The 13,964-nt window shown below is 39.1% G+C and overlaps 1 protein-coding gene across 5 annotated transcripts in view; it reads right to left on the bottom strand.

Moving 5' to 3' along the window:
• Positions 1-13,964, bottom strand: part of SLC1A7 (solute carrier family 1 member 7) — a 94,218-nt gene extending 80,254 nt beyond the window's left edge. For 3 of the 5 annotated variants that reach the window (XM_038411895.2, XM_043520313.1, XM_043520315.1), the window contains exons 1-2: positions 10,984-12,350; positions 9,581-9,660 (exon numbers count right to left, since the gene is read on the bottom strand). In XM_038411895.2, the coding sequence (XP_038267823.1) occupies positions 9,581-9,660; positions 10,984-11,124 (221 nt within the window). In that variant the 5' untranslated portion in view covers positions 11,125-12,350. Of the gene's footprint in view, positions 1-9,580; positions 9,661-10,983; positions 12,352-12,745; positions 12,797-13,710 lie in introns of those variants that run through there. The other 2 variants (XM_043520312.1, XM_043520314.1) reach the window with 2 other exon arrangements.

Below are 13,964 nucleotides of genomic sequence, written 5' to 3'. Positions count from 1 at the left end.
AACAGACAGTCCCTAGCCCAAAGAATAGAAGACAGTGGAAGTTTTGGCTGAATAAGAGCTGAGTAAGGAAGACAGATCCTCTACTGCAGAATATCCTCCATGGCCCTAATTCAGTGGGTGGATCCACCTGGTAGAGTGGTGTAAAGGGCCAGAGCACAGTCCAGGTTTGGGGTAACTGAATTCCAAGATCTGGCTCAAATCAGTTGTCTGTCACAATCCGCTCTTTGCTGGTCACTTAATATTCCCATTCCTTTTTCTCTTTAAGAAAATAAAAAGATTTTAAACTCAGTGCCCTATGTGTATATGTGCACACACAGTGTACAACACAGTAGACAACTACAGCAACATTCATCAGTGTCTAACATCTGGTCTTGTTGCATTTCACTACTGAGTATTTCAAGAACAAATTGAAAATTCTTTCAGACCTATATGATTTGTTTTCCATTCCATGTACTACCTTCTCATGCCTGGCGATTGCTTCTCAGAAAGTCTTGACATTGTCTTACAATGTCTTAAAATAATGTTCTTTGTGACTAACAAGCTTCAACTGTTAACCCATCAGTTATTTCTGCAGGGACTTTTTTCTTAGTATTGTGACATCTGCTAAAACACATAAAGCCCAATCATGATCCATGACAAATTCAGTGACAGCCAGATTAGGCCCAGATTAGTCTAATGGACAAAGGAGGATTTCATTTATGAATACTTCTATAATTTATAAGATTTTTAGCCCCAAATTTTCTTGATTTCAGGCAGTCTCAGAAAATGCCTTTGCAATTATTTGTCCCTTCATACATTACTGTCTTGCAATCTCAATTTATTTAGACTTTTGGGATCTAATATCGTTTGTGAAATATTTTATCTTAATCTTAACTTAATGATTTTAATGGTCAAGTAATATTTTCCCCATATCTTCTGGTGCAAGTCTCTTTCTTAACATTCATGATATTGTATAGTACTGTTTTCCCTTGTTAATTTTATCATTGATTGAATACAGTGATCCTATTACAGCTTTAGAAAGAGTGAATGAGACATTGCTACATTGATGGGAGATTAATAAAAACAAAGGAAACACATATTTTAGCTCATTTTCTGTGCATTGGGATTTTCTTGCTTGTTTTTGAACTCTGCATATTTCTATTAATTCTCCCTTCTCCAGGCTCCACCTCTTTCTTTAAAAAGTTACTTTGTATGTGTGCAAAAGTTCAGTGCTCGTGAGAGGTACTGATTTAAAAGTACATCTGAGACAGTGATTTTCTGTTTAGCCTCAGAATAGGTATTGCATGGGCATTATTAGTTCAAGCTTCTCCACACTGCCTTGCCAATGTGCCTCAATCCAGACCTGAGGGATCATCTCTAGAGGTGCATGGGTAGTTTGGTCTCCATGTCTATTCAGGAGAGCCTCTTTGATGAGATTCTCAACAAAGGGTGCCAATAGAAGTGGTATCCTTTGTTATGTGTGTACCTATCCACTGCATTGAGATCACCATCTCTTATTACATTAGCTACTGAACAGGCATTGGATAATAAAAACTTTTGGTCACTTTTGACAAAGGCTGGATTTGAATTAGTGACCCAAAGGTGAAAGGCTCTGTAGCCCAATTACTAGTCCCTCTGAGCAATCCACTCCTCCACCCCACCTGGATAAACTGTGGACTTTAACATATAACTCGAACAATATTACTTCTATAGAGCAGGCTGAAGATGCTCCACATCCACAAAGAAATAGACTAATTTTAAATATATATGTAAATTGCAAAAAAAAAAGAGAGAGCATATGCCTTAACTTGCTGATTTTATTAAATATATGCATGAGAAATGTTGTTATAAAAATGTAGTGCTTTACAGGAATTTAATTATATTTCTGAAATTACTTATATTTGTAAAAACAAGTGAAGTTATGGTGTACAAATGCATGATTAGTTTATGTATGAATATGGGCTCTTGTTCTCTTGCGGTGAACAGAGGAGGAGGCAGGGTCCAGCTAGACTCTGTGGGTAAGTCTACTCTGCTAAAAAAGACCCCCAGCAGCAAGTATTAGAGCCTGGCTGTACAGACTTGGGCTTGTCCTACAGCACAAAAAATAGCAGTGTAGATGTTCCCACTTGGTCTGGAGCTCGGGCTCTGAGACCCACCCCTTGTGCCAGATTTCGGAGCCCAGGCTCCAGCCCAAGCTGGTGTCTACATTGCTATTTTTAGCCCTGTAGCAGGAACCTCCTTCTATCCTTGCCTCACCCCTTCCCCACATATAATTGACCTTCTATTTTCAATTTTCCCCTGAACACTTCTCTTTTCTTTTGTCTATGCCCTTTGAGTCCCCTCTATAACAATTATATATTGTGTATAATTATATTTAATTCTATAGCAGTACTGAGAACCCCAAGGTTTCAAAAATAATGAAATCAGGCTCCCAAATAATTATGATATGGAGTTAAAAATCACGAGATTGTAAAAAATGTTAATTTTGGTGTGCTACAGCAGTGCCTCCCTGAACACCCTCATAGGTGTGTCTGCCTCAGTTTCTCCTTTCAGAATCCCCAATAGTTCCCCTTCAGGCTCTCTTGCTTAAATAACAGCTCTTTTGGGGCCCAGTTTATTACCAGAACATAGTTCAAAAAGTCCTCAACAAAAGTCCCAAACATAGTCCATTTCCCACACTCAATGTATATAGTACTGAAAACTCTACTCTTCTCAGTGGAAACCACACCAAACACGCACAGCATCTCTGCTGGGAGTCCTTCTGTACCATACTCCAGTGTCTTCTGCCAAAGTTAGATTCCTTGTCAGTTTTCTTCTATCTCTGCTAGGATGGCCACTCCAGGCCTTCCAGCTAGAATGGAACCCCACTTTTCCCAGCAGGAACCCCTACAGCCTCTTTGCTAGGAAATCATCCTCACCAGCAGAGCATCCTTCCCTATCCTTGGCCTTCTCATTGTTCCCCTGAGTTCAACTTTCTGGAACTAAGACATCAGCAGGTGAGCCGCACTACTGTTCCCCTGTCTTCATCCTCTCTGGCCCTCGGCTTTGACTCTCCAGCTTAAAAATCAGAAGGCAACTCCCTCTGTTGCTCTCTGGCCTTTACTCTCTCCAGCCCTGGCTCTCTAGCTTGGGAAGTTAGCCAGCAAATGCCTATTATTGTTATTGCTCTCCTATCATCATGCGTCCTACGGAACCACCTACAGTTTCCTTCAGGGACCTTCCAGAGTCTCCCGGGTCTCTCACCTGCCTTTTTCCTGAATAATTGAGTCTGCACGCTAGGGCAACCCTAACTCACCAGGTCTCTCACCCTCTAGAGCCCAGCTTCCCTCTTTTAAACCCAACTGGAAGGCAGCTGATGAATCACAGGTGCACTGTGCCTACTCCCTCTGAAAGGGCTGGCATCACCCTATGACAGCTGGGTTCTGTTTATTTATCTTGTTGTGTTTGAGCCTTTAGGATTCACATTTTTAAGCTGTTCTGTGCAATCATGAGACTCAAAACTTATTTTTGTTTTTAAATGAAAGCTGAGATCGTGATATATTCACCTGAATCTAGGAGCTGGTGCTTTAAGAAAAACACCAAATATTGCAAGAGATACTGGCTCAGATCCTACTCTGTAGTTTGGCCACTTTGCTTTGCACCACCAGCAGCTTCTGGCCCTGTATACAGGATAGCTATCCATGGAAGGACCACCCCAGGTTGGGAGGGCCATCCAGTGGGATAGTGTTAGTATAGTAGCTCCTACATGTCCTCACTCTACTGCTGTCAGCACAGGGAACATGGCAGAGGTTTTCTTTCCTATATCCTACTAATCTTTGGCTGTTATATCATTCCTTTTGGGCCACCGGCAGATAGAATGACTTAGAGTAGATAAAAGGCTGTTCTACATTATGCCAGGGAACTGCACTGGCACACAGCTGGCCCAGAACTGCGGGAGTGCAAAGGTCACCTTTGTACCCTTCTCCTGAGAAGTGCTATGCATTTCTCAACCATAACGAAGGAGCTGGGCCATTATGTCTACTGTTATTATTAAACCATTTGCTATTATTTTTATAGTGCCCTAAGTGCCCATAGAGCTGTACAGCAGGAGACCTATCCCAAACAAATTACAGATTACCTGTCCAAAAGAGTTTACAGTCTAGGAGCACAATATAGAACGTTACAACATGAAATCAGAGTGGAACATACTTATTATAAATGTGTGATATAATTATATTTGGTATGGGGAAAATGCGATAGCATGTATGTGCATGAAAGGCTTGGAAGGATTAGATTTTTATCAGTAAATGTTGGTAAATGTTGATATCTCCACACACAAGAACATAAGAATGGCCATACTGAGTGAGACAAATGGACCACCTAGCCCAGTACCCTTTCTTCTGAAAGGTGGTTGATGCCAGAAGCTTCAGAGGGAGTGAACAGAACACGGCAACTTATCAAGTGATCTACCCCCTGTCATCCATTCCCAGCTTCTATCAGTCAGAGGTTTAAGGACACCCAGAGCATGAGGTTGCATCTCTGACCATCTTGGCTAATAGCCATTGATGGACCTATCATCCATGAACTGATCTAATTCTTTTTTTAATCCAGTTATACTTTTGGCCTCTATAATATCCCCTGGCAATCACCAGGGTGTGCATTGAGTGAAGTACTTCATTTTGTTTGTTTTAATGAATGATGCCTATTAATTTCATTGGGTGATCCCTGATTCCTGTGTTATGTGAAGGGGTAAATAACACTTTATTCACTTTCTCCACATCATTCACGATACTGTAGACCTCTGTCATATCTCTCCTCAGTCATCTCTTTTCCAAACTGAACAGCCCTAAACTTTTAAATCTCCCCTCATATACAACCAGTTCCGTACCCCTAGTCATTTTTGTTGCTCTCCTCTATACTTTTTTCCAATTCTAAAATATATTTTTTGAGATGGAGTGATCAGAACTGAACGCAGTATTCCAGGTGTGGGTGTACCATGAATTTATACAGTGGCAATATGATGTTGTCTTTTTTACTATCTATCCCTTTCCCAGTGGTTCCTGACATTGTTAGTTTTTTGACCGCTGCTGCACATTTTGAGTTTGAGCGTCTATCATAGTGTTTTTAAAAAGTGTCCATGCAGCTTGCAGGTATTTTACTCTTGTGACTGTTCCTTTTAATTTCAGTTTAATTAGCTTCCTCATTTTTGTGTAGTTCTCCTTCTTGAAGTTAAATGCTACTGTGGTGGGTTTCTTTGGCATTTTCCCCCATACAAGGATGCTACATTTAATTCCATTATGGTTGCTATTACCAAGAGGCTCAGCTATATTCACCTCTTGAACAGATCCTGTGTGCCATTTAGGACTAAATCAGGAATTGCCTCTCCCCTTGTGGGTTTCAGGATTAGCTGCTCCAAGAAGCAGTCATTAATGGTGTCTAGAAATTTTATGTCTGCATCCCATCCTGAGGTGACATGTTCCCAGTTAATATGTGGATAGTTGAAATCCCCCATTATTATTGGGTTTTCTGTTTTTGTGGCCTCTCTAATCTCCCTGAGCATTTCACAATCATAGTCACCATACTGGTCAGGTGGTCGTCAGTACGTTCCTACTGATACAATCTTCTTATTCAAGCATGGAATTTTTATCCATAGAGATTGTATGGTATTGTTGGATTAATTTAAGATTTTTACTGTATTTGACTCTATGCTTTCTTTCACATACAGTGCCACTCCCCCACTGTGTGACCTACATATTTTGCCTACTATCATGCCTACATATTTTGAATCATAGAACTGGAAGGGACCTCGAGAGGTCATCTAGTCCAGTCCCCTGCACTCAAGGCAGGACTAAGTATTATCTAGACCATCCTTGACAGCTGTTTGTTCAACCTGCTTTTAAAAATCCCCGATGATGGAAATTCCACAGCCTCCCTAGGCAATTTATTCCAGTACTTAACCACTCTGACAGTTAGGAAGTTTTTCTTAATGTCCAACCTAAACCTCCCTTGCTACAATTTAAGCCCATTACTTCTTGTCCTATCCTCAGAGATTAAGGACAACAATTTTTCTCCCTCCTCCTTGTAACAACCTTTTATGTACTTGAAAACTGTTATCACATTGCCTCTCAGTCTTCTCTTCTCCAGACTAAACAAACCTGATATTTTCAATCTTCCCTCACAGGTCATGTTTTCTAGACTTTTAATCATTTTTGTTGCTCTTCTCTGGAGTTTCTCCAATTTGTCCACATCTTTCCTGAAATGTGACACCCAGAACTGGACACAATACTCCAGTTGAGGCCTAATCAGTGCAGAGTAGAGCAGAAGAATTACTTCTCATGTCTTGCTTACAGTACTCCTGCTAATACATCCCAGAATTATGTTTGCTTTTTTTGCAACAGCGTTACACTGTTGACTCATATTTAGCTTGTGATCCACTATGACCCCCAGATCCCTTTCCACAATACTCCTTCCTAGGCAGTGATTTCCATTTTGTATGTGTGCAACTGATTGTTCCTTCCTAAGTGGAGTACTTTGCATTTGTCCTTATTGAATTTCATGCTATTTACTTCAGGCCGTTTCTCCAGTTTTCTAGATCATTTTGAATTTTAATATTATCCTCCAAAGGCACTTGCAACCCCTCCCAGCTTGGTATCGTTTACAAACTTTATAAGTGTACTCTCTATGCCATTATCTAAATCATTGATGAAGATATTGAACAGAACCAGACCCAGAACCGATCCCTGCAGGACCCCCTCTCATTATGCCCTTTCAGCTTGACTGTGAACCACTGATAACTACAATCTGGGAACGATTTTCCAACCAGTTATACAGCCACATTGTAGTAGCTTCATCTAGGTTGCATTTTCCTAGTTTGCTTATGAGGTCATGCGAGACAGTATCAAAAGCCATTACTAAAGTCAATGTATACCATATCTACCACTTCCCCCCTATCCACAAGGCTTGTTACCCTGTCAAAGAAAGCTATCAGGTTGGTTTCATATGATTTGTTCTTGACAAATCCATGCTGTTATTTATCACCTTATTATCTTCTAGGTGTTTGCAAATTGATTGCTTAATTATTTGCTCCATTATCTTTCCAGGGACAGAAGTTAAACTGACTGGTCTCAGAGTAGCAGCCGTGTTAGTCTGTATTCGCAAAAGAAAAGGAGTACTTGTGGCACCTTAGAGACTAACAAATTTATTAGAGCATAAGCTTTCGTGAGCTACAGCTCACTTCACTGGTCTGTAATTCCCCAGGGTTGTCCTTATTTCCCTTTTTATAGATGGGCACTATATTTGCCTTTTTCCAGTCTACTGGAATGTCTCCCGTCTCCCATGACTTTTCAAAGATAATTGCTAATGGCTCAGATATCTCCTCAGCTCCTTGAGTATTCTAGGATGCATTTCATCAGGTCCTGGTGATTTGAAGACATCTAACTTGTCTAAGTAATTTTTGACTTGTTCTTTCCCTATTTTAGACTCTGATCCTACCTCATTTTCACTGGCATTCACTACATTAGACGTCCAATTGCCACCAACCTTCTTGGTGAATACCGAAACAAAGAAGTCATTAAGTAGCTTTGCCATTTCCACATTTTCTGTTATTGTCTTTCCCCCCTCATTGAGTAACAGGCCTACTCTGTCCTTGGTCTTCCTCTTGCTTCTAGTGTATTTGTAGAATGTTTTCTTGTTTCCTTTTATGTCCCTAGCTAGTTTGATCTTGTATTGTGCCTTGGCTTTTCTAATTTTGCCACATACTTGTGTTGTTCGTTTATATTCATCCTTTGTAATTTGACCAAGTTTCCACTTTTTGTAGGACTCTTTTTTGAGTTTTAGATCATTGAAGATTTCCTGGTTAAGCCAGGGTGGTCTCTTGCCATACTTCCTATCTTTCCTATGCAGTGGGATAGTTTACACACACAAAACAACAAAAAATATTTCCATTGATAATAATCCAAATTTAAAGATGGGCAAAGTAACAAAAAAATATTGCTTGAGAACTAATTAGAGTTTGATTTAAGAATATTTATTTTCTATATTTTGACACGTGATGGTTACAATTTGGGTTTTAACAATTATAAAACTTTAATTTTTTGAATCACAATGTCTACTCTCATTAAATAATTACTGTCTGACTCACTGACGTCTGACACCCCCCACATAACTTCCCACAACTGTGAAAACTTAAATAAATATAGCAAAAGGCGCTTAAAATAGACATGGATATTATCCATTGAAATTATTTTAAAATGTTGAATTTTGCCAAGCTTGGCAAAGGCACTATATAAAATTAGTTATGGTATTATTTCCAGAAGGGATTAATTAAGCTGCAAGTTCATCAGGCATGCTATTTTCCATATAATGCATGTTAGTTTACACTTGCCTTTACTGATTAGGAATGCCTCGGAGGTAAAAGCTATGTGAGCTTACATAATACTGCTCTGCTAACATTGGATGTATACAGTGCCTCCAAACTAAGAGACAAATTAACATTAATTTTGCTCTCAGCTGTGGATAAGCTACCCTAGTCTTCTTTGTGAAAATGAAAGTACATTCCAATGACCAAAAAAAAATGTTTTCAGTTTGGAATCCCATTCCTCCTTATTACCCTTGTCATTTCTCTTAGTACATCTGACTGACAGGCTCAGAGCAAGCTTTGGCAAATATCACTGTTGAGATTTCATATCTACTTTACAGTTTTCTCTCAATAAACAAAAGGTCTCCAATAAAGTCATTTTTTATTTGAGTGAGTTTAAAAGTGATCTGGAATAAACACCACCATGCAGCCAGGACATCAGACACTATAGATTTGTATTTCACTGTCTCTTGGAAAGAAACAGAGCTAATATTTTGAGCACATAATTTAGTCTATATAATGCTTTTTCCAAAGTATTATGGGCCTGATTTTCAGAGCACCCACAACTCCAGTTGAAGTTAATACAAAACACATGCTAGTTTAGGGACCACATATATTCTTTTATTATACTATAGAATATCAGGGGTGGAAGGGATCTCAGGAGGTCACCTAGTCCAACCCCCTGCTCAAAGCAGGAACAATCCCCAATTTTTGCCCTAGATCCTTAAATGGCCCCCTCAAGGATTGAACTCACGATCTTAGGGTTAGTAGGCCAATGCTCAAACCACTGAGCTATCCCTCCCCACCATCTCTCCATAGCAAGTCTCTCTCTCAAAATATGGCAAAGACTGTAAATTAACTGTGATGTTTTGTATGACTTGCAAGTTATATTCTTTGAACTGATTAGATTTAGCTTATGGTTTAGTGGTTGATTCATACTACATTTTAATTTGTTTAGTTGCAATAAAAAATCTTTTTTTTTTTAAATGAAAAATATAAGTTCATTTCAAAAGCTAGTTTGTAAGCAAACAATATTTCTGTGAGTTATTCTGGCAGGATGTTCCTATTGATCCAGAACCCTCTTCAGCTAAAGCCATGTTTTTCTAACCATGTTCATAAATCTGTCACAAATATTAATGCATTATAGCACTTTCTACAATAGTCTTTGCACTTACACAACAAATTAGTTACAATGTAAAGGTGGTTTTGTTGCCTCATTTGGGACACTAGATCTATTATTTTGAGCAAATTGTCGCACTCACTTACCTTGAGACAACCAGTGGTAGAATCAACATTTTCAGCATCCTCATCAATAACTCCCCGGGGAATTGGAAATAACTAATTTCCTACAAATATATGGAGAGATGTGTTTATGGTTTTGATGTGTAAGAGTCTCTTTCTTCACAAAGCACCTTACAGCTGCTGGTAAAACTGAATGATCTCATAAAATTGTACGATCAGTTTATATTACTTGCAACTACTGCATATCATTTCAAGTGGTACAGATGGAAGAAGTTGGGGAAATGTTTGTAAATGACTAGGACTATGTAATGTGTTCTGAATAGGGCTATGTAATGTGTTCAGAAGAAAATAAAATAAGCTTTGCTTCACTCAGGGACACTTTGAAATATTGTGAATCTAAAAAAAAACAAACAAAAAACAATTCTGACTTAACAGTACAATGAAATAGGTGCTAGTGAGAATTCGTTAGTCACAGACACCTGTCCTAATGATCAGTAAAATCTCCATCCCCTTCAGTGGTTTCTCCATATTAATCTAATTGTATTGTGCATCTGCGTGCCAAAGCAGTCAAAAATTAAATATATAGACCCTTTATGGGCCACAATTGATAGGTTTCGCTGCATAATCTTTTTATTCTGCATTTTACCCATTTCATTCTATGTGCATGAAGCTATTGTTTGGATGTAGAAGATTGTCAACTCAGGGTCAGCAGCAGAATATGACAAAATTGGTTTAATGATCATATATTTTTGAAGTACCATAACTTGTTTAAAATATTAAAATGTATATTCTTAGGGAAAAATTTGTTCAGCAATGCATTTGTCACTGCCTGTCTGGTCTGTCAGGCTATTCTGGATAGGAAGAATTGAGCACCTACAAACAGATTAGTAGAGGTGTGTTTGAAGAGAAATCCCCTGGTGAATGTAAAAAGTTGTGCTTTTATTAATGGGACATCCCAGTTCAGTTCTTATAAAAAATACTCAGTGTGAAATAAATATCCGTTACTCTGGGTATGTTAATCATAAAAAGTTCCCTAGTATTTTCGTTGGAAATACATGTTCTAATACAAATTCAAATAGAATGTACTCTGACACCAGTTAATATGTTACACTGTTACAGTTTCCATATAGTACAATGCAGTATTTCATTCAGTTTCAAAACCCAATATTCATACATGCAACATCACAATGTGCTTCTTAAGGTAGACTTGCAGTGTCTTAATGACAGTTTGTCCAATGTATATTGTATATAAAATCTATGGAAGGACCCAAAGAAAACAAGGTAGGCGTCTATCAAAATACTACCACACTAACAAATTATTTTTTATCTTGAAATACCCATCCTTGAAGTTCCATAGGTTGTTTTATCTCCTATTTTGCTACATAACTGACATTTTCTGCCCAGTGTCACACTCATTTGTTACTGACCTGCTGAGAGAGCCGCCTGGTCCTGAGGAAGAATCCAAGAAGACATCCCACTATGACAGACAATACTGACAAGATGAGCAAACCATTTCTTTTACAAACATCCTTGACCCGAGCCAGCATTGCATCAAAAGCCACTGCCATGCTGTCCTCAGTGCTCTTTGGAGAAGAATCAGCATCCCATGCAGAGAGACCTCACTAGCTTCCCTTGTTAGAATAGACAGCTCTAGCTCTGTATAGATCAGATCAAAGCACTTCTAGGACTGCTTAGCTGACCAGCAAGGTCACCCCTCTGCCAATAGCCACCAAGCATGCAGCTGGCATTATTGTTCCAAATTAATACCAACAATCCTATTATTGACTACATCATTAAGAACCTGGAAGAAGATTAAGGAGCTCTGGAAAATTAGAACAGAATGTAGTAGTATTTCTAAAACAAGAGTGAGTCAGAACAGAGTGACACTCACATGAATGAAAAATAATATTTTCATGCATTCCTTAACCCTTGAAGCATGGTCTCCTAACATCCAGGCTTAGAAAGAAGTAGTGAAAGTTAAGAATTTAAATGGACAGAAAATATGTTTTTCATACAGTACATATACTAAAGGGCAGGGCAGGTAACACTTTGAACTGGACTATCACAACAGGTCAGATCAGGTGAGACTGAACTTCATTAACTAAAGCTGGTCTGGTTTTTGCTTTTAGTAAATGTGGTTAGCAAAAGGCTGGGCAAATACAATCATAAACTGCATTAACAAACTGAATATTATTGGAGAAAAACATAAAAGGGGACTCGACATTTTTTATCTTGGGAGTGAAATGATTTCACTTTCCCCCCTTCCACTGTGTTGATTAGAGCAGGGACCAACTTACTTTCAGAGGATTATCAGCCTAACCCACATGGATCTTTCCTTTCCTTTGGTATGTCTAATCTTCCCATTCATTCAATTCAAATATAGATTTTTATGCAGTATAATGAATGTCTTGTAAAACTATACTATCACAACCATCCACTAAACTATAGCATACCATATTGTTAGTACAGTGTTTGGACCATAACTCCAGCATTCTGAAGTGTTTCTATAAACAATCTATAACATTGTACAGTATACTTGGGGGATTCATAAGATTATATTTAGCATTGTATTATATTATAGATGAGCACACTATACATGAGCACTGTAGAAAAGCCCATGAGGAAATTAATAATTATGTATTCAGTACAGAGTTTGTATGGCAAATGTGGCATGGGGCCACACAATGAATGATGAGACCAAAAAGAAATACTGAATATAAATAAATAATATTAAATAAATAAATAAACCATAAATATAGTAATGAACAGTGAGCAGCCTCCCTCCATCTTGTGCACTGAATGAGGCTAGATCCCAGAAAAAAAAGTGTGTGTTTATGTAATTAAAGACTGTATCACAAAGTGTATGCACAAGAGGGCCAAATTAAGCTTGCACAGGCAACCTTAATTCTGGAGTAACCTAATTTTTGGGTGCTTGACTTTGCAATCTTAATATTCTTTTAACAGATTTTTTTTAAATATAATTTCGTATATTTTTAAAAAATTAAACAGAAAAAACAGAAATTTTACTATGTGGAACCATATTGATCCTCACGCTCCACAGCCCACACATTTGTCACTTGAGCTAACAGTGCAATCAATAGCAGGAGCAGGTTGTTATCTGGGATGTGGGCCAGCAACTAGAGGGGGATGTGACACACACTTTAGCAGTTGGCTTTCACAGTTATTTACCTGACAGAGGAGTAATGCTGAGACTCAGAAATCCTGGATTCATTTCAGGTTCTGGAAGAAAGTGTATCTAGTGGTTACAGACCCTTCTTTTCCTGTCCACCCACCCCTAGTATGTGTCATAACAACCTTTCTCTGTCTCTGTCCTTGCCACTGCCTCTATCCCCCACAAGCTTGTCTCTGCCCACTCTGCCCCATCCCATTCCACCTCTGTCCTCCTTCCCACAGTCTGTCTCTACTCCCATCATGTCTATGGCATTCCAGTTAGGCAGCTTCCTCCTTCTCCATGCAGCCCCTAGGCACCAGCAGCAGGATCACTGACAGCACAGAAAAGACAGTTCCCCTAATCTCAGTTCCTGAACCTAATGTTACAGTGACTCCTCAGTGCTTGGAGGAGCAAATGCAGAGAAAGTTGTGCACAGACCAGGTTTGGAGCATGTCCAGTACAGACAATCTGAGAATTTAGCTCCAGGCCAATGGGAGCTGCTGAAAGAGGCCGCCAGTAGTATGTCCCTCGGCCCGTGCCATTTCCAGCAGCTCCCATTGGCCTGGAGCAGCGAACCGTGGCCACTGGGAGTCACAATCAGCCGAACCTGCAGACGCGGCAGGTAAACAAACTGGCCCGGCCCGCCAGGGGCTTTCCCTGCACAAGCAGTGGAACAAGTTTGGGAACCACTGCTCTACAGCTTTACTTGGCTATGATATTTAAGTCCTGTTCCAAACTGTTGTGCAATGTTGCTGTGCTCTGACTATTGTCATAAACCATCCCAGAGATGGCTGCATTTCAGGAGCAGTTCCCATACATACAGTTTGTAAGGCTCTTTAGAACCCTTCTGAAGCAAAGGCACTTTCTAAATGTAGGTAATTAAAAATCTGCTATTACTCATCCAACAGTTAAGTCTCCTCCCCCCCGCAATCTATCTTCTACATATTTGCTTCCATGAATTTCTAGGTCTCTGGAAACACACCTTTTCTACATCTAGGTCAAGAGGCTTCACACCAATCTGTAATAACAAGAAAATAAACTATCCAAAATGAAATTTACACTATAATTATGTACTGTAGTAAGGAATATAAATAAAAACTTAAGTCTGGCTATGCTATAATTAATAAAATGTTAGCCATTCACTTGAACACTGATATCATATCTATGTAATGGTATAACCACTGTATGTTGTACCAAACACATACTATATTTAGGTTCAGTTCTCAGCCCACCAAT

The sequence above is a fragment of the Dermochelys coriacea genome, chromosome 8 (assembly GCF_009764565.3).
Source record: "Dermochelys coriacea isolate rDerCor1 chromosome 8, rDerCor1.pri.v4, whole genome shotgun sequence".
In the NCBI taxonomy this organism is placed as follows: Eukaryota; Metazoa; Chordata; order Testudines; family Dermochelyidae; genus Dermochelys; species Dermochelys coriacea.
The sequence above is the reverse complement of the archived record's forward strand: the minus strand, read 5'-3'. Positions and strand labels throughout refer to the sequence as shown.